The sequence below is a fragment of the Dermacentor silvarum genome, chromosome 11 (assembly GCF_013339745.2).
Source record: "Dermacentor silvarum isolate Dsil-2018 chromosome 11, BIME_Dsil_1.4, whole genome shotgun sequence".
Taxonomy (NCBI): domain Eukaryota; kingdom Metazoa; phylum Arthropoda; class Arachnida; order Ixodida; family Ixodidae; genus Dermacentor; species Dermacentor silvarum.
Genome location: NC_051164.1, coordinates 44,665,301 through 44,686,735, shown reverse-complemented (window position 1 = coordinate 44,686,735; position 21,435 = coordinate 44,665,301). Strand labels below are relative to the sequence as shown.

The 21,435-nt window shown below is 44.1% G+C and overlaps 2 protein-coding genes across 5 annotated transcripts in view; one reads left to right on the top strand and one right to left on the bottom strand.

Moving 5' to 3' along the window:
- LOC119433758 (neprilysin-1-like) overlaps nucleotides 1-21,435 on the bottom strand; it is a 741,141-nt gene that overhangs the window by 258,164 nt on the left and 461,542 nt on the right. The window lies entirely within an intron of this gene.
- LOC119433760 (membrane metallo-endopeptidase-like 1) lies at nucleotides 563-10,625 on the top strand. Its single transcript, XM_049659313.1, has 4 exons — nucleotides 563-635; nucleotides 4,218-4,322; nucleotides 4,422-4,498; nucleotides 10,469-10,625. The coding sequence occupies exons 1-4, from the start codon at nucleotides 624-626 to the stop codon at nucleotides 10,566-10,568; spliced, it is 294 nt and encodes a 97-aa protein (XP_049515270.1). The 5' UTR covers nucleotides 563-623; the 3' UTR covers nucleotides 10,569-10,625.

Here is a 21,435-nt window from a genome sequence, read left to right as displayed (position 1 = left end):
ACAAGGCAGCAAGAACTATTATGCAATACCTGAGCTGCATGCGCCAGCAAATTCCATTTTAAATTGCGCAGGTATAGAGATATGTTACAAAAATTAGCGTAGCTTGCACTAGTGGCGCATAGCTAAAGAAACAGCGGTGCTGATAGGCACCTAGCTGGTTCTGGCCATACGGGTTAAGCTCGGTTAAGTCGGGTTAGGTAGGGCGCACACTTCAGGATCAGCCTGCCGGCGCGGACGGCAGTCTTTAGCGCGGACGGCAGTTCCATGCTATGCTACACTATGCATGGCTATGCTATGCTAAGAGCTGCTTTGCATGGTGTTATACGACCTCCACGATCGGGCCACAGGCGAGGTTTTTTCGGTCGACGAACACGGTTTTACAGATAGCTTAAACAGCTTCGCTGTTAAAAATCATTGTCGGCAAGTAATCAATACTTCATTTACGAACAAGATTCACAGTTTAAAACATATAATGGTGAAACCAATGTGACGCATTCACCCTACGACATCCATCTAACGTTATCCACTGCATGTTTATTACATGCCTTCCACTGCAGGAAGAATATCGCAAATACTTTAACCCACCGTCAACCGACGACGTCGCTGATAACAGTGGCCTTCAGATGGCTTTCACAGTGAGTTCCAAAAATGCCTTGCCTAAAAATCCATCTGATATATTTTCGACGAAGTAATAACTAACATTCTTACGCTAATGACACATACCATCAAAGTATTGCATGTGCTTATTTTCTTTAGGAGTGTTCTTGATGCATGATACGGTTCCATGCAAGAAAATATTTCTATACAGGATGCAATATTTAGGAAACCTGCTTGATGTATTTTTAATAATGTGACCGCAGCTCCGGATGAAACCGGTTTAACCTCTGCCAACCTTTTGGAAGAAATGATGAATAAATACTAAGTCTCGAAAACCAATCCATTAGTAATAGTGAATACATGCAAGTAATAGATACCGCTAACACGCGAATAAGCAATATGTAAACTATACCATTTAAGAGTTCAGTTTATGTGCTGATGACTGTTACATTTCTGGTGAAGCATAATAAGTAATAATCCTCCCAAATGAATCTGAAAAGTTTAGGCTGCGTGTTTTGTAATTACTAGTATTACTACACGGCCCTCCTGCGAGCAATTCAGTTCACATTGTGTAAGATGTGAAAAACAGCTAACTGCGCTTCACTGTCGCGCTTGGTTTTAGATTAAAATCAAGCGCCCGTGCAATGCCAGCCCATCGACAAGCCCGCATTAAAAGCCTCGTTTATGGAGCGTCGATTCTTTACTGCGGAGCGATACTAAACTGATTCATCTTCACGTTAAATTATTAGTAAGCAGATATAATACATTAAGCTCAAGGTACTCTTGTTGACGACGAAACGAGGAAAGCCATGCGCCATGCGCAGGTGAGGTGTTCGTCTGAGAGGGTTGAAACACGAATGCGCGGGCACTTGTAGTTTCAGGAAATATTAATGTGACATATATTTAGACCTAATGAGACTACAATGCATATATTTTGAAAAATTGCAACACAGAATGTACAAGATGATACCTCAATAAGTTATGAGTAAAAAGATGTGTCAGTAAGTGGAGGAAATAGTGAGAGATAAGTATTTGAGTTAACGGAGCTCCTCATTATTTTTTCCATGCCGTCATTCAAAAATGCGCGCTACTGCTGTATGATGCCTTATAGACTTTTGTTCTCACTTAGGATAAACAAGCTGACAAAAAATTGGCCGTATATCTGCTTGCTTCGCTGCAAATTACGTCGAAAGACGATAGTCTTCTGCTGCCCCAGTTACGTAACAACCTCTCTTCTCCCCCCTCCCACCCCTCACGCTCTTCCCCTACAAGCCCGCTTTTAAAGCCTCGCTAATGGAGCGTCGATTCTTTACCGCGGAGCGATAATAAGCTGATTCGTCTTCGCGTTAAATTATTAGTAACCAGCCATATTACATTAAGCTCAAGGTACACTTGTTGAAAGAGGCCAGGCAAGGAGGCACAATCTCTCCAATGCTATTCACTGCATGCTTAGAGGAAGTATTCAAGCTCTTAGACTGGGAAGGCTTAGGAGTGAGGATCAACGGTGAATATCTCAGCAACCTTCGGTTTGCAGATGACATTGTCATATTCAGCAACAATGGAGACGAAATACAAGCAAATGATTGAGGACCTTAATCGAGAAAGTGTACGAATTGGGTTGAATATCAATATGCAGAAGACAAAGATAATGTTCAATAGCCTGGCAAGGAAACAAGAATTCAGGATCGCCAGTCAGCCTCTAGAGTCTGTAAAGTAGTACTTTTATTTGGGTCAATTACTCACAGGGGACTCTGATCATGAGAAGAAAATTTACAGAAGAATAAAATTGGGTTGGAGTGCATACGGAAGGCATTAACAAATCCTGACTGGGAACTTACCACTGACGTTGAAAAGAAAAGTGTACAATCATTGCATTCTACCGGTGCTAACACATGGGGCAGAAACTTGGAGGTCAACAAAGAATATCTAGAACAAGTGAAAGACGGCAAATAGAGCGATGGAACGAAAAATCTTAGGACCAACGTTAAGAGACTGGAAGAGAGCGGTGTGGATATGAGAACAAACAGGGATAGCAGATATTCTAGCGGACATTAAGCGGAAGAAATGGAGCTGGGCAGGCCATGTAATGCGTAGGATGGATAACCGGTGGACCATTAGGGTTACAGAATGGATACCAAGAGAAGGGAAGCGCAGTCGAGGTCGGCAGAAAACCAGATGGGATGATGAAGTGAGGAAATTTGCAGGCGCAAGTTAGAATCAGCTAGCGCAAGACAGGGGTAATTGGAGATCGCAGAGAGAGGCCTTCGTCCTCCAGCGGACATAAAATATAGGCTGATGATGATGACACTTGTTGACGACGAAACGAGGAAAGCCATGCGCCATGCGCAGATGAGATGTTCGACTCAGAGGGTTCAAACACGAATGCGCGGGCACTTGTAGTCTCAGAAAATTCTAATGTGACATATATATCGACCTAATGAGACAACAATGCATATGCTTTGAAAAATTGCAACTCAGAATGTACAAGATGATACCTAAATAAGTTATCAATAAAAAGATTCGTCAGTAAGTGAAGGAAATGGTGAGTTAACAGAGCTCCTCGTTATTGTTTCCATGTCGTCATCCAAAAATGCGCACAGCTGCTGTATCATGCCCTATAGACTTTTGTTCTCACTTAGGATAAATGAGCTGACAAAAAATTCGGCTGCAAATGACGTCGAAAGACGACAGTCTTCTGCCGCCCCAGATACGTAACACCCTCTCTTCTCCCCCCTCCCACCCCTCACAGTCTTCCCCTCCCCTCACTCCTGCTATGATGGATGCAATGGAGGTTTTGCTGAATTCAATTCAAATTTTCCGCGTTCGCCCTGCTCTCGCGCCATCTGTTGGGACCGCTTATTACTGTTGGCTTAAAGCCGGCTACAGAGCTGCGGCTTCAGTTTCCTCGACACCATTTCTAACGCGTTCATGTTTCATTTACTAACGTAAATCCCAGTCCCACGTGCTATCGTAAATATGTTATGGTATGTACATATACGCGTATTTTGCTTCAAATAGGCCTGAGGTTCCCTTTGCGCTGTATAATGTTGACGTGTATGAACCCGTGCCGCCAGTGCTAGTAGTTTGGTTGGTTTTGGCCGGGCTGTTGAATCGAGTGACAGACTGACAAAGTTTTCCGCATTTTGGTAGCCCAAGAAAGACCATCGTCTTCAAAACCGTATAAGTGTTCACACCATCGGTTTTCCATGAGCTGGCATGGGTCGACAGCAGTTCTGTTACATTCCCCTCGCCTTGAAATTTTGCTTCTAAGGCTCATTGTGACAAACGGCGTAAAAGAGTAGAAGCAAGCTGAAAGAACGCACCGAAACACAGAAGTGTTGTTGCAACACTAGGCCTCAAATAATAAGAGCAGCAGCCCAGGATTGCTAGACCTTATCACGGACAAAGTAAACTATGGGCATGGGCATATAATACGTCCACACTTTAAAAATCATCCTTACACCCTTTCTGATCATTGTTTTTGTCGTCGGCTACCACTCACGTTGAAGATTGTTAAAGAATTAGGCTCTATAAAATGAAGTAAAATTGAAGCAATGCCACGGCTACATAACTTCGAGGTATTAATAACATAACTCAGTAATTCTCCCTTTTATTTCCAGGCATATATCAACGTACTTCAAGAAGAATGTGCGGGGATAGACACTCGTCTAGCAGGTCTAGAGAACATCACCGGAATACAGCTGTTCTTCATTTCGAATGCTAGGGTAGGTTTGTGATTGGCTAAACAAATTATATTCAATACGATCAAAACATTCTGAATTCATTTTACAATGCCTTCTATTGCTTTTGTGTTAATTCTACAGACTATGTGCAGAATAGCAGACCACATGACTATCCGCTCCGATTTCAGCAGCGCATCATACAGCCCTGCGCGAACCAGGTAAGGAAACATATCGGGTCAGGAAATGAGCGTGCGTGGTTTCACCGCCCTATTACTGTTACTTTTGTTCTCACAAAATTTTCAGTAGACCTCAAACGAAACGAAATTATGTCTTTTCACCTTTTTGTATTGCGTGAGGTTGTAGCAGTAGTACCTGTTCAAATGAAATTATTCTAGCGAATACTACCTAATATTTTTAGCATTTATTTTCGTTAGGGCACCATGGCAGGGAGAGTCAACAAAGTGTGAGAAGCTAAGTAATTCTCCAGCACGTTTGCAACCGCAAACAGCCACACTGAATACAAAAGGCATTCAACAATCCCTCCTATTCATTCTCTGCTGATTGCGATATCTTAATTGTATTCTTTTACCATTACATAGAAGGAAGCATTGCCGCAAAGATGCATGGTTTACCTAGCTTCCCGAAGTGCCCTCCTGCATAAACATTCATTTGGTTCCACTTTCTGTTCCTTAGTGGTTTTATTTCAACATCATCAGAATCAAAATATGTCGGTATCTGTAACGAGTTCTGTATTCAGAGTTCTTTAAAGGTCTGCTCTAGGCCTTTAACATGCTTTCATTCATTAGCAGTAACCCATTGCGGGGGTTTTTAAAAAGGTGCAGTACTTAAAAATAAAAGATGTAGTGAGAAAAAGCAAACAAGTAAGGAATAATCAAAGCACCAAATATAATATTGTAACGGCACGCTTCACTCGCAACCAAATATCAACATGGATGGTTTTTGTGTAAAATCGGCGTTTGCGTCTTATGGTGAATGCGACCCTAAACCTTGAAAGCATGAATGCGGCTAGATTTTCTCCAAACTGCACGTCGGGGCCATGTTGTGCACAACTACTAACAAAATGGAAGAGTGTCTAAGGCGCACACTATTTCGAAAAAACTAAAACAAACTTCTTCACTTCCCTATCTAGTCGACACAGCGTAGCGAAATGTAAACTACCCTTCGCGTTCTTCACGTGCATTTCCACAATTTGTTAAGTTTGACAGTGTGCCAGTTTGCCCCATATTGCTCCCTCTTCGGTATCGGCCCAGTTCGTAACGCATCGTAGCATCATCATCAGCCTATATTTATGTCCAGTGCAGGACGAAGGCCTCTCTGATCTGCAATTACCCCTGTCTTGCGCTAGCTGCTTCCGCAACTTGCGCCTGCAAATTTCCTAACTTCATTATCCCAAATAGTTTTCTGTCGTCCTTGACAGTGCTTCCCTTCTCTTGGTATTCATTCTGTAACTCTAATGGTCCACCGGTTATCCATCCTACGCATTACATGGCCTGCCGCGCTCCATTTATTCCGCCTAATGTCAACTGAAATATCGGCTATCACCGTTTGCTCTCTGATCCACACCGCTCTCTTCCTGTCTCTTAACGTTAGTCCTAAGATTTTTCATTCCATCGCTCTTTGTGCTGTAATTAACTTGTTCTCGAGCATCTTTGTTAACCTCCAAGTTTCATCCCCATATCTTAGCACAGTTAGAATGCAATGATTGTACACTTTTCTTTTTAACGACCGCGGTAAGCTCAAGTCAGGATTTGGTAATACCTGCCGTATGCACTCTAATTTTATTCTTCTGTAAATTTATTTCTCATGATCAGGGTCCAGTGTGAGTAATTGACCTAGATAAACGTACTCTTTTACAGACTCTAGAGGCTGACTGGCGATCCTGAATTCTTGTTCCCTTGCCAGGCTATTGAACATTCTGTTTGCCTTCTGCATTATGCTAATCTTCAACCCCACTCTTACACATTCTCGGTTAAGGTCCTCAATTATTGGTAGGAGTCATGAGGGAGGTAGTGGCCGAATACTGCACCAGGGAGGCCAATTCCTGTTCTGGTGAGGGAGTGACTTTAATGAAGCTTTGTTGGCCTTCCTAATTTGGTTGCACCTGGATAAGTATAGCCCCACTAGCTCTCAGTTTTTTTTTTCGCCGGTGTCAGGCCACTTCATGCCTCATAGCGTAGCCTTTCCTGATCACTCTGCAATAAACAGATGTGAGGATGAGGTAAGCGAGTGTGGACGTTGTCAGTTGGGGGCGAGGGAGGGTGCGGTGACGATGTGAGGCTAGTTGAGGAAAAGACGATTCATGTGTTCGAAGTCCATAAACATCACTGAGATCGTATGCGTGGTGGGTTCAAATCTAAAGTTTTGGAGTCTGCTGATAGACTGTGTCCCTGGCGTAGATCTACGTCAAAAGAAATGTGAATATGACACCTTAAATAAACAAATCAGAGCTTTCTACCTCAACAAGGTTTGCTCAATTTACAGTCTTTAGAAATGTTCACTGTCTGCAAAACAAGCTTGCTTAAGAGGGACCATTACCTTGAGCGCTCGTACTTAATACACGCATACGATGAAATTAGTCTGTTGGGCACGGTATTCACATCACCGAATGCGATAAGATCGGCTTTAGCTGCACTAAAAAATATAATTCTTCCGGCTTTATGTGCAAATTTCTTATTTTGATCATTCTGCTTTGCAAGAAAGGTTGAATATAGAAAAAAATAATAATAAACCATCAAGCCTCCAACTCTTTAGCTTAGTAATTGAAAACGATATCATAATTTTGAAACGGAACTTAGTAAGGCAGTTCTAGCGGACAACAGACAGACAGACAGACTGACAAAGAACTTTAATGAAGGTCCTGAAAAGCGGACAACAGGAATATATTATACAAGAACCTGAAATATGCCAGCTGTTTTAACAAAGCAATTGTAAACAATGTAACATTTTCAGTTAAGCAATGAAATCAATATTTTCCGCATGAGTTGCTATAAGAGATGTTTAAAGAACTACGATATCTGTTTCTGATGCCGAGTTATAGGTTTGTAAGCATTGTTCGTTAATGTTTTCAAAATTACCACATTTTTCTCAATTTTTGTAAAACATTATGATGTCTTAAATCAAAGTCTTGTTTTGTGGAGGCGATAAGTTCCACGTTACTCCATTAGATGCAACAATGTTCTTCAAAACAGCTAGCGGTTGTTTATTGAAATCGTGTAGGCATCTCCTTTGTAATTGAATGTGAATATCGAAGTTGGCACAGATCTATATTATGATATATATAAGCTGCCTTCCAAAGACGGTGCAAAATCCAATTTCATTTACCATAATGCGCATAGCAAGATGCAATTTCTCCCGTTGTTGCTGATCGTACTGGGTAACCATGAAACAATTTACAAAACGGGCGAAAGCGAAATCACCGCAGCTCTTGTTGGCTAAAATAGCAAGATAATGGTGACTAAACGCTTTATTCTGTTAAGCACGACATTCAATACAGTTAATTTCACTCATTGAAATAAAAAAAATTAGGGGCAGCAAAGACTGGGCAAACACCAAAGTTGGCGACCTTTATCTCGGTTTGGCCAAGTTTTAGAGAGGTTATGCATCGAGACTCGGCCACGTTTTGCGCAAGATCACCCAGAAATCATCGACAGCCCAAGGAGCAACGAACACTGGGTCCTCAATGTATCTGGAGGCTTCTGGACGCTCAAATGCTTTTGCTCGGTTTCGCGGGCTCATAGCTCCAGTTCTTCTGCGAATCACCGACGTTTCGCCGCCGCTTTGGCGGCGCGATACTAGGGATCGGGCCGAAGTCAGCTCGCTCGCTCTCGAGTAGCCGCGCGGTGGCTTTCGCGCTGCGCTTCCTCTTCTTCGGGAGTGACGCCCTTCTTAGGCCTCCCCATCTTCACAGCGATGTGCTCGGCGCGGAGACGGTTGGGCTTTGGTGTCACCGCGGCGGTGACGCGGAGCTCTATATCCCGTGGGTCGGCGCAGTGACGTCACGGCTTAGCTCCGTGTCTGCGCAGCCGCGGCAACCACTCCGCACGGCGCGGTGACGTGATGACTCGGCAAAGCTAAGGCGAAGCGATGAGGCGCGCGCGATGACGTCAAGGCTGACGCAGCTGTGGCGAGGCTCGGCGCAGTTGGCGCAGCTGGGGCGAAGCCTTGCTAGGGGACACGCGGTGACGTCATCGCCAGATGGAGGTTTTGCGGCGTATACTCGACAGACGATCCTCGAGCTTAAACAGCTTCGCTGGTTCACAGCGGTAAGTGCAATTGCGCTTGCTGCACTACTTCCAGGATCGGCCCACAACTTTTGTTAGCACTACGTGACCTAAGAAAGAGCTTGAACAGCTCCGCTGTTGCTAGACGCGCACCAAGCGTCTACATAAATTGTTGCCTCAATGGCGGTGAGTGAGCGCTTCCTGTGTTCCGACACGTTGGCGCCGTCAGCCACACACTGATGAGCGAGAGCAAGGTCACCGTTGTCCTGTGTTTTTCTTCGCTGTCGTGTGAATACTGGCTACGTAGTGGTTATGTGTGTGACATATATAGGTTGATGTCGCGTCCGCGATCAAGTCCATGGTTTGAAATCAGTTTGAGTTGAGGGCATAAATTAGTTAAGAACTAAAAGAAACTTGGCAATTTGTAGCAATCACAGAACGTACATGAGTAAGTAAGTTTTGCAGCGTGTTTGAGTATTCTGGCTACGTATATCGATTAGTTTTATCAAGGGAATTTTAGAGCGAAACATTACTTTTCAAGCAGTTGTTTTCAGGCATCTCTCGTTACCTATGTCATCTCCGAGGCAGTTGGCAGCAGCGTATACGTGCCATACCATTTACCCTGATGTCGGCACCACCGTTTGCGAGGCGTGTCTTTGAAGCACTGCAGGCTAAAGCGGGGATTTCCGAAATAGTTAAGAAGCATAGTTTCACTGCGAACAAATGGTAAACCATAGAAATGTTTACACACGCCATAGCAAGGCTGATGTGCCCTGTGAAATGAAAACTAACTCCACCTACAGCTATCCGCCTCAAATTATGCCATAATCTGATATTTCTCACGATTACCGTTTTTCTATATTATGCTGCCTTTAGTTGCTAGTCAGTGGCAATAAAATGTATCATGGTAGTTCGACCGCCATCCGACTGCGACTTATTGGGCGCTTTCAATGATGCATTACTTTAAATTTTTGACCTAAACTGTATTTGCATGCCTCCTGCCATTACTGAAAGAAACGAGGATAACATTTTGGCGCTCTGAATGACCGAACTTGTGTAACTGCCTTCATTCATTTTTGTACAAATTCCAAGGACGATATGTGACGCGTGCTAGGGTGCAAACTATTTGAATTCTACCCAAATGTACTGCGATCTAATAGGCTGAATTCATCTGAGCAGACTGGCGCAAATAACGCAGTGATTGTGGTCTCAGTTGTCCCGTGAACTTGTGATAGTTTTAAAGGCTAAATGATGTCAACAATTTGAAACACGCTCAATGTGGCTATGTGGTCGCATCAACAAAAATCACAGATATACGCCAGGAATAATGCGATCGATAGTTCGCCGAAAAAAATGTGTGTGCACAGGTTAGTGGCAGTAATAGATCTTCATTTCACTCCATGCAAACGTCATCACTTTTCACTACTGAGTGGAAAGTGACGAAAGTCTATTCGTAGCCTGCGCGAGCTAGCAATGCAAGAATAACTATATAGATTAACCCCTGTTCAGTGGTTGATTCCACTGCTCGTGAAAGCTTTCAAAAAACATACAAACGAAGAAATGCCTCTCATGGTGTAGAAAAAAGTTGCGATTTTTTCGTGTCTTTTACAGTGAAATGACTTTAAAATGAAGTCTGATCATTTACAATTTATCTGCTCTAGGTGTGATTACTCGCATTAGTAAAACTAAGTTAACTAAGAAAAATAATTGCGGTAAAGCTAGTCTCTCCGGGCGTTATCTCTTAAGTGACATACAAGTAAACTTAACATTACAGTTGGGCATTAGTATACAACAAAGCTCTATTCCAAGATATTCATTATTGCACCAATGACATGTGCCGTGGTGTCATTTCCGTTTCACTAAGCGTTTTTTACAGGCAGTGATATTGCATGCCGATCTCTTGTCTTTACTTAGAAATCATGAAACCTCTCTGTTATTTATTTTTAGGGTCAACGAGGCTATGAAAAATTTGAAAGAATTCGCTGAGGCGTTCCACTGTCCACTTCATTCTCCAATGCATCCAAACAAAACCTGCTCTTTTTGGTGAAGGAGAATCAGACGACAACAGCATAAATAAACTATTCTGAAGAGTTGAATAAATGCTATTAATAAGCAAGTCTTATGGCTTAATGAGTTTTCGCACCTTCTTGGCACCTTGGCACCAATTCACTGAAATCAACAGATTACAGGCCTACGCGGCACACTCCGCACAGTCACAGCGTTAGCTTGAGCAGCGGCTCGATAGGAGCTCTGTTCTTGGCAGGACGCACTAGCGGGTCTTCATGGCGAAGTCACTTTGCATCGTGTTCACGGAATGATCGAACGATTGCAGGTGGGCCCACCTGCAACCTCAAGTCATTCTGCTCATGTTTGTCACGCCATTTATGCTTCACTCATGCTTCTCTGACTATATATTTCGCGCTCACGTAATAAACAAATCAGTTGGAAGTCAGCGTTGGTGTCGTGAGTTCTTTTTCTGTGAGTGAGTGAGTGAAATAACTTTATTGAGGTCCAGAGAAGAAGGGACCGGCAAGCCGTGCTTGACGGTCCGGGCACTCTGGATGGCCAGGGTTCGGTCGCTGAGTTTTTTTTCTGTGTCCCATTTTTGCGCTGTTTGCTGAAGTATGAATATCTGAGCGTCCTGCGATTTTCAGATTGCATTATCCGAATGAGTGAAATTGGAGACGTCTTGCAAAACATCATTGAGCACCACAGTCCAAGAAGTGTAAGAGTAGAATTGATCATTATGCAAAAAAGAAAGCTAACGTTCTATAGTCTGCCAAGAGAACGACACTTCGTGATTGGCAGTGAGATTATGAAATCTTTATAGTATACGTTTATATATGTCCAATACTCAGATGGACCATGTTCATCAGATCAAATACAAAAAAAAATCGTAAAGTGCACATGGCAGGTGCAGCCAAGTGACGACTGTAAACTTTCGACTATTCTTGAAAATGAGAGATAGCAATCATTGCATTCTACTTGTACTTTCAATTGGGCAAAAACTGAGTTTAGCGAAGCATTGGGCAAATTTAAGGACCGCACTACGTGCAATGAAACGAAGAATGTTAGGCATATAATTAGGAGATAGAAGCAAGTAGTGTGGATTAGAAAACAAACCAAGGTAGCCGATATGCTAATTGGCAGTAAGAGGAAGAAGTTGAGCTGGGCAGGTCATGTATTTCGGTGGTTCATTATATATACAGAATGGGTGCTAAGAGAAGGGAAGCCGAGAGCTATAAAGAATTAACAGGAGCAATGGAAAAAGGAAAGTCGGTGGCATAACATTGGCTCAGCTGGCATAAGATCTCTCGTAAATGTCCTGCAGTGGTGCCTAATTATGATGCTGACAATTCTTTTAATGAAGGCTTATATATATTAATGAAACAAACGACATATAGCTCTATCCGTCGCCAGAAAACGTGTGTTAATTGTCGCTGCATGACACTGTTTCTATATGATATCCAGCTCTTCTGGAAACGTGCCAACTAGCACCCCGAGTGGTTGAGCCGCGAAAGTAGAGCGTTTTCAATGGAACGAGTGGTTTTTGCGTGAATAAATAAAAGTACAAGTAGAGTATTGAAAAAAGAAGATGACAGACTGGTTCTGGAAGACAAGCCACTCGAGACAAATGCAGTGAATATGCAATGGAAAGCTAGAATTTTGTTTCCAGAGCGGTTAAAGATTCAGGAAGGGAACCAACGGAAACGACAAAAATTTGTACTTGATTTTCGAGACAAAAACGGGCGCTGTGATAAAACTATGGCTTATATCGTAATAGCCGCTATAGCGTACGCAGTCTGCAGACTGAACTTTCGATTGATGACTATCTCGACTCTGTATACTTAGCGTAACACTGTTACCAAAAGCAATTTTTGACATACAGTTGTGCAGAATCACGTGGCACCTTGATAAACCTTGAAAAAAGCACCTTGAAAAAATAACTTTCGTGCATTGTAGCCTGCAATGCACTTAAAAAAACAAAGGTTTAACAGGTACCTGAAAACAAGCAACTTATAGTGATGTAATCCTGCTTATAGAGGCCTCTATTATTTGCGGAGGACAAATTAACTCTTTCCCTACCATGTAGAAAATAGGTGTTTTTTCGTATGTTACGGCAGATGTTTGTTTCTGAAAGAAATACTGCACTCAATATTTAATTTAATACATAAACAGAAAGCAAAATGAATTCACTTTTCACGCACAAAATTTTTATTAACGAGATGTCATAAAAATATAAATTGTTAATATCAAGATTGTGCGATAAAATTGAACAAAGCAGCGCGTCAAGCGGTCGGCCATCAATCACTTCCGTTTTCGGTTTTGGGCGCGCGCATTTTGAACGCTAGCAAGCACGCCAGCTGCGCTTTTTTTTTTCTTTTTTTGCCCGACCGCGCACGGTTTCGTGCGGAATCAGTTTATTATTTGGTACAAATGATTGCGAACGATCTTGTCAAGTCTCATCGAATCTGTGCCACGTAGCTATTTCAAAAAGTAGACGCAAGACCCCTTGTGAAATGAGGAAGTATATAAAAAGCTCGTTCCGCCTCCCATTGGTTGTTTTATAGCAGACGCTCAGTCGACGCTAGCGCCAAGGCGCACTTCAATTAGGCCCTAGCGGATGGATGACGGTACTACGATGGCGAAAAAAACAAAAAAAGAAAGAAAAGCGGCGCGATCTTTTTTACCCACCCCCTTTCGCTATAGAACTTTTTTATTCCTTTTTTATGATAACGTTGTTCCGCTCTTTTCTCCTTTCCCTCTTGACTTTCCTATTCCTCCTCGCAAGCCTCGCCTCACCCTCCCCTCATGCCACGCGCAATGCTCTTTTTTTTTTTTTTTTTTTGTCGCGGGCGTTATCAGACGCACCACCGGACCGAAGCGCGTGCTCCGCGTTCCTCTCCTGTCCGGCCGAGCCATTCGTGCATTTGTGCTGCGTGCTTGCGCGCAGTGGATTCTTTTTACGTTTTCATGCACGCAATCCCGTTCATTATTACGATCAAGCAAGCATGTGCCCAAATTATATTAAAAATAATTGCACTTACAACACAACAGTTCTTTGGACTCACTTTATTGTGTTCGTTTGCGAAAACCAGAATTGGAGCAGACAGTGCAACACACTATAGAATGCAACAAAACGCGGATGGTGTTCCATGTTCGCACATGTAAAAAAAAAACATTTATTGTAATTGATCTAATGGCCAATGCGCAGAAGAGCTTCTCACGGCCTGCTTCTCGCTCGGTCCATAAAATGCACCTCCGTGAAGGCACAGAGCATATTCTGCAGTTGTTGACCTTGTCTCTGGGCAAACCCATTAGGTCCACCCTTCCAACGTAGTTTAAAAACGCTTCCATCCTGAAGAACAGTCACGATCATAAATTATAACATCGCAGTTGGAACATACAAAACAGAACTCGTTTCGCATCGCGGCAGAGTACTAGTTGTACCTTAATTCTCAGAAACGCATTTTTAAACGATTGCGACCACTTAGATAGAAATAAGTGCAAAGCGCACACCTACACACGTGTTCCTTGCGATACGCACAGGTGGTACTATATTTATCAGGAGCTTTTTGTTCGCTGCTTGTTGGCACAACGATTTAAAGCATCGTTGTGGTGTTTTCAAATCAGCCAACTGCTGCCTCACCACCGGACAGCCATGTACGACTGCGCACCATTACTATCACAAATAAAAACCGGGAAGTAAATAGCACGGTGCTCACCTGTTGTCTTTAGGGATGCGGTAGAATTTCACGTCGCATGGCTCACTTCGTCTTGATGTGTTCGTACACCACTGAACCACACACGAACAGCGACAGCTGCGAGACATGGCGGGAAAAAAAGCCGACAAACGTGCAACGGTAGGTTACCACAGGGACCACAATGCTAGCACGGAAGGCGAAAAACTGACCGTATAATGCCAGAAAAAACGTTCTGCCGTTTTGGCCGTTATCAGCACAGCCGACGACGAGCGCTGGTCGCGCCGCCGATAGTTGAAGGCGAGAAAGAAACGACAATGTTGAGAGAGGTATGACAAGAAAAAAAAGAAAAGCGGTTTTGGTTCCGCATCCATCTCATGGATGGCGCTGCAGTTCGCGTGGACAAAAAACCAGCGGAGTTTCCGGGGCCTGATGGTACTACACAATGCGCGTCGCTCATACAATCAGATTACATGGGCGTCGGTGACAACAGACAACGGATAGGAGCATCGATAACGTTCGAGAAACTTCCGATACATACAGGCGCGTCCTGCGCCTTGCGATAACGCTTAACGTTTGTTAGCCTGTCAAAAATGGTCGCGAGTGAAAGATAAAGTACCGTAAAAACCAGACTACAGGTCGAACCGTAATATAGGTCGACCCCCCAACTAACCGAATCTAAAAATGAAAAAAAAAAAATCGTTTTCAATGGCATAAGTACCGAAAGACACCCTTTAAACAAATGCGACTCAGTCGGTTGCACAATGGTGACAGTATTAAATGCTGCTCCGTGCCGTGATGATAAGGTTCTTACAAACACGCGGGTTGATGGTCGCACGATACGAAGCCCACGGCAACCTGGCGGGGTTTCTGTGGGCTTCCGCGTACTCAATCGCCTTTTTCTTGAAGGCGACGGTGAATTGCCGTTGACTTCCGCTCATTTTGAAACAAAATGTGAAAATCAGCCTGAATGCGATGGCGAAGGCGGCTGTTTACTTCATCTGCCCATTGTTGCAAGACTTCCCTAGTTTTTCCAAGGTGGACTCACATATCTACCTTGGTTTTTCCGCCAATGTCCGGTATATAAGACGAGAGTCGACTTTTCGAAATGTTTTTTTTTTTTTAAAGTTCGACCTATATTCCGGTTTTTACGGTACACGTGTCAATATCCAGCTATTTTGGACACGTACCAACTAGCGCCCCAAGCTGTTGCGGCGTGAAGCTAGCGCGTTTTCAATAGAACGAGCGGGGTTTTCGTGAGTAATTAAAAGTACAAGTCAAGTATTGAAAATGGAAGATGACAGACTGGTTCTTCAAGAGCCACACGAGACAAATGCAATGAATGTGCTGTGGAAAGCTAGAATTTTGTTTCCAGAGCGGTTAAAGATTCAGCAAAGGAACCCAACGGAAACGACGAAAATTTGTATTCAATATTCGAGACAAAAACGGTCGCTGTGATGAAACTACGGCTTATACCGTAAAAGCTGCTATAGCGTCTGCAGTGTGCAGACTGAGCTTTTGAATGATGACTATCTCGACTGTGTACACATGGCGTAACACTGTTCCCAAAAGCGATTTTTGAAACACAGTCGTGCAAAATCACGTGGAACCTTGATAAACCAAAGCGTATCATTGCGAAATCGTCGGAAGCCGTGGCCAAGTGGTTCAATCGCGCGCACCTATCGCCCCGCATCATGCTGGCAGTGTATCAGTAGAATGCTCTGTGATACTTTTTTTTAAAGCCACATAGGACATATTTCCATAGTCTCCCGCCAAATGGCAGAAACTGAAAACTCGATATTTGGTTTAGGTTTTGGTTTTATCACGGTGCTCTTTAAATAGCATATTTTCAATTTTCCTTTCCTAAAACGTAGCGATGGGTTGCTCGTTTGTTAAGTCATCGCTTTCATATTCAAATTTTATTGCTCGGACAGCGTAACTTAAAAATTATCAGGTTTTACGTGCCAAAACCACGATCTGATAATGAGGCACGCCGTAGTGGGGGACTCCGGAAACTTGGACCACCTGGGGTTCGTTAACGTGCACTTAAATCTAAGTACACGGGTGTTTTAGCATTTCGCCCTCATCGAAATGCGGCCGCCGTGGCCGGGAACAACATAACTTCAAGTATGCGCAAGTCTATGTGTTACGTAAAAAGAACTTCCGGTCGTGCATTGTAGCCTGCAATGCACTTAAAAAAACAAAGCTGTAACAGGTCCCTGAATACAAGCAACATATTGTGATCCAATCCTGCTTACAGAGGCCGCTATAATTGCCGCAGACAAATTAAATAACAAACCTAGGTTTTTTTATTAGAGTGGCAGTGGGGCGAAGGCAAGGCAACGTGCATAAATGACAAATTAGGTGCTATGCAATCATTTCTCTACAGGACTCACCGAAGTTGAAAGAGGGGTCACGGTCTTATAGGCGAAAAAAAAAATCATTACTGTGACTTGCCGCTTAAATTATGTTCCATTTCTTTGAAGACCAACTGCATCAAAATCACAGACAGCAAAAGTGACTTTGTCTCAGAAAGCGTAGGCAAGAATAACCTACGGGCAAAATATTACGCTAGAAACAAAAGAGGGTGCGTTAAGACATACTTGAAAAATAGACGTTATCGACAACGAAACTGACAATAACGCTACTCACTTGCTGAAATGACGCGGACATAAAAAAAATGATGTCACAGTTTCGCCCGAAAGGCGAAGCGCCAATTGAGATAGCAAATTAGTAAACAGGTATATGAAGTAAGAAAGTAGTTTTATCGGCGGTATAAAATTGTAACTAAATTAACAAGCACGGTGCCACGTGCGCACAGGTAAACATGAACAAATCTCGCTCGATGATCGCGGAAACTGCTGTCAAAACACTGGAGTGAGCGAATTGTTTTCGCCCTGTCTATCGCTTCAACACAAACTGAGCGATGAGCACACCGTAGGAACATAGAGAAAAGAATTCAAGAGCGGACACTCCCATAGAGCCCAGTGGCCCAATTGACTGCAGCTCGCCTAGCGGTCGGCATCGATCACTTCCGTTTTCGGTTTTGGGCGCGCGCATTTTGAACGCTAGCTAGCACGCCCCCCCCCCCCCCCCCCTTTTTTTATTTTTTGCTTGACCGCACACGGTCTTCGTGAGAAATCAGTTTATTATTCGGTAAAAATGATTGCGAAGAACTTGTCAAGTCCCATCGTATCTGTGCCACGTGCTATTTCACAGAGTAGACGCAAGACCCCTTGTGAAATGAGGCAACCTTTCTTTTGCTTTATATAAAAAGTTCGTTCCACGCTTTTTGTGCGGTCATCCAACGTTGTGACCCCAGGTAAGCAGTAGTTCCCGTATGAAGCTTCATTTAACAGCATGTTACAAGCATGTGTCACTTTGGTATTTCGACATAGGAATACTGCGCGTATACAGGCGAAACGTGCGAAAACGGTGAATGGGCGGCATTACAAACAAAAGCAATCCGCTTTTACATACATGGCGTAGAAAATACTCGACTCATCCCAGACAATACCCTAAAATATGAAAACATCTGATTTCCAAGCATTCCCCCTTTTCCGGGCATTATTTCCTGCACTTTAGTAGCACAAATACACAGACGACTTCGCGTTTCCAAAACTTGGCTTCGGGCGACGTGACGATGCGCTACATACACAGAGACGGACGCAACAGAGGCTCCCAGCCGGACCATGCTAGACGTTCGCTGAATGCCTTCTACTCGCACTCAAGACAAATGCGTGGGTGCAAAGCCCGTTTTCAGTCCTTTAGAAGACGGAATTTTCGAAATACGTGTTTGTGATATGTTCCTCGGCGTTATCTTTTGCGCGTTCTGCCGGCGCCAGCAACACACTCCCATGTTATCACTCTTGGCGATCGCCCATCGCGTTTTCGACAGGAGTGAGTACCGAAAGAAGGTATATGTTGTGGCGGGGCCACAAAAAAAGTCACAAACTTGTCCCTCTAAGATTCATTACACGTCATACTATCTTTGTCACCACGGCTCGAGCTGCTTATCGCTAATTGCGCCACAGCGCGCTGTGCCGCCAGCGTGCCTCAAAAGTACCCCAAAAAGTACCGAAATTACTTTTCAGGGATGTCTGGCGTCAGAGAAAGCGGCACAAACTTCTCCTAGCGAGATGCACTAGACTACGCACCACGGCCGAGTTGCTTCTCGCTAACTGCGTCACAGCGCCCTGTGCAGTCAGTGTGCCTCAACAAAACCGAAATAAGTTATAATAATCCCATAGGAAGCGTCGGAAACATGTCCCAGCATGATTCATTAATTCAAATTAACTAAGTCTCGGTCCCGTGCCGTAAGCCTAATTGCGTCGTAGACTGTGAAACAACATTTCTCACCTTGGCGTAGTCCACTAGTGCAGTGGTGTCTTGTCCCAGTGCAGAATGAACGTAAGAATACCCCGGGAGCCCAACAAACCAGGCTACATAAAAAAAAAGAAAAGAAAGAAAGACGGGTCGCCGCGGGCGAGCGCTCAAACGCGCGCGCAGCCGCCCTCGCTCGCTTCGGGGGAGTGACTGGCGGATGACGCATGCATCTGGCGCGCCATTGGCCTATCGGTAGGTAAGGCAAAAAAGTTTAAGTTAACTTATACACAAAACGTTTTAGTTTTCGCGGCAAATAATTTAAAGAATAAATCAACGTGTGTTAACTTAATTAAACGTTCTTTTTTTTTTCGATGCTCGCGGCAGCTAACGTTCGGCATCAATACTATAGCGTGGCGTATGGTGACGTTTTCCTGTTGCCAGTTTTTGCCGAGTGTCCCCTCTTGTTGAATTTCTTTCTCTATGGTACGAACAAAGGTATGAGCCGCCTGCAGATCGCTTTCAAGATAATGCACGCGTGGCCGCGCAAAGTACGCAGCCAGTGCCGCAGTTGAACGCCGCTCCTCCCTCTCTCCCGCGCTGCTTCGCCGTTTCCCTCTCTGCGCGCGCGAGACGGCGCCGCGGTCGCCGGTTACCCATGCGCGCGGTCGCGAAATCCGCAGTTAAGCGCGAGACACACAGTGCGATTTTGCGTACGATCCGTCGCACGACGCGCCGCACCGCAGACGGACCATTGCAATGTTGATTCAGTTTAATTATTAGGTCGTCTATTTGCATGTAATACAATGAAGCAAACATAAAAATAATTGCTAGAAGAAATGCTGTTTGCCAGCTTGAGTGGCCTCCATGCGCCGACTTGATCCCATAGAAAATGTTGGGGCATGTTGAAGAAACGGCTGTTGGTGGCAAGCGGCAAGAATAGCCTGCGCGGTCGACCGGAGATTACTAATCAATTGCCCACACGCATTAGGTGCTGACATTTCACTTCCAAACATTGAGGACCTATGTTTCGACTTCTGTAAACTTGTGAATAAATTCATCCCCTTCAGACACGAGACAGGATGCGTCAAAGCACTACTTTTAACAAAAAAAATCTATTACGTATAACTCATTATCTAATTATTCTGAATCCGTCCTGCTAAAAAGAATCAACAGGCCCGAAAGAAACTTGCTTTTTCGGTTGTATTCGTGTCGAGGAGCACGTTTGTCTTGGAACGCGGCACGCCGAGTCTAACAGGAGTGTCTCCACAAAGTGATATGCAGCATACGCAGGACGGACAGAGTTGTCCCATCAGAAGAAAGCACACAGGAGCATGCCGAGAGGAACTATCATGACGGACAGCTTGAGAGCAAATCATACAAATTGTACTAATCAGAGAAATTCTGTGTTGTGCAGGAGCATTACATGCAGCAGTAAGGAACAGGCGCGCATGTCCATGTCATCCCTTTGATTGCGTGACACAATTGTATGAAGCAACCGAGTGAGGAATTGGGCTAGTTGGTGTACGTTCAGTGTTATTGCGCTGTGTGCTGCACACACTAACGTGGACAAGATGGACACTGACAGGGAAGAAGACAAGCTGACGCAAAAAAGCCATAATTTCCGGAATGTTTGCACGGTGTCATTAGAGCCGATTCTAGATTTTAGGTGTCAAGGTTGTGCAGCCATGTATCACAAAGGATTAAGAGACGTGATTGCGAAAAGAAACATTCCAAGTTTGTAAAATGTACTCTTGTTGTAGTTTATAAAATTCGCTTGACATGGGGCAAGGCGTCCATGGACCTGTCTAGCCACTGTACGCATGAGCACCTGAGATAGCACGAGTGGCCTCTACCAACAGGAACTGGCTCGCATTTAGCACAACACTGCAATATATACACGTGTCCAGCTGTTTTTATTGAAGAAACCGTGATATTGAAAAGGAGCCACGATACCACTGGCCAAGAATTATCGGAAGCATTTTTAAAAGACTTTTTATATCTTCTTAACCAACTAGTAACAGTTTTGAAATTGTCTGCAACAAGCTTTCAAACCTGTCATTCTCACCCCTGTTGCAGGTACCTCTAATCTGGTGATGTCATGCAGGATATTCGCGACTCCAGCCATTCATGCGACACCTAGCGGCGAGCGCCGGAAACTCGTACGGAGGTCGGAGCGTCGGAGCAGACGCTCCGTCCGTAGCCTTCGCACTGCGAGCGGGTGCGCGCCACCATCAACGAAACTCCGCACAGCCGTGGAATTATGCTGCGTTTTGCAGTTTTGCGGCGTCGAAGAGCCACATGGATTGCGAATCTTATCATAAGCTGCGACAACGGCAATTGTTATGTTCTCAACATCTTGCTCGAGAAAGTTTCAATTTTTATTTTCAGGCGAGGGTCGGTTTGTTGTTTGTGTGAAGAGAACGCGATACTGTTGCTTGTACTATGTTTGCAGTAAAGCGCTACAGCAAACTTCAGGAAGTTTGCGTTGAGGTTGTTATTGGCATCGTGATAACGTTCAGCGTATGCGTGCTGCAACAAGCAGTTTCATGTGATAGCCGGCGTGGTAATGCAGTTTATGATGCAAATGTCGCCGCGGTACTCAAGCTTTCCTTCATTAAAGCTGTTATATCGGATACATATGCGGCGCACAACGTGGAACTACCGAGTATGGTACATCAGCGAAAATCGCTCGTTACATCGGAGATTCAGGTACTCCCGGGTAACGTCGGTAAACCGTTCTATGTAGGCACAACATGCACGCCCCAGCATGCAAAATAACTATGGGGTGGCATAGCGGTACGCCTTCCTTGCGTTGGACACGCTACCCGTGTAACTAGTGCAAATTAGTAGGTGCTCATTTGAAAATTCGTAATTATCAAAGCAATT

Coding starts and splice junctions, on each gene's coding strand:
- LOC119433760 (XM_049659313.1), top strand. Junction 4,323..4,421: donor TCTTCATTTCGAATGCTAGG/GTAGGTTTGTGA, acceptor TTAATTCTACAG/ACTATGTGCAGAATAGCAGA. Junction 4,499..10,468: donor TACAGCCCTGCGCGAACCAG/GTAAGGAAACAT, acceptor ATTTATTTTTAG/GGTCAACGAGGCTATGAAAA.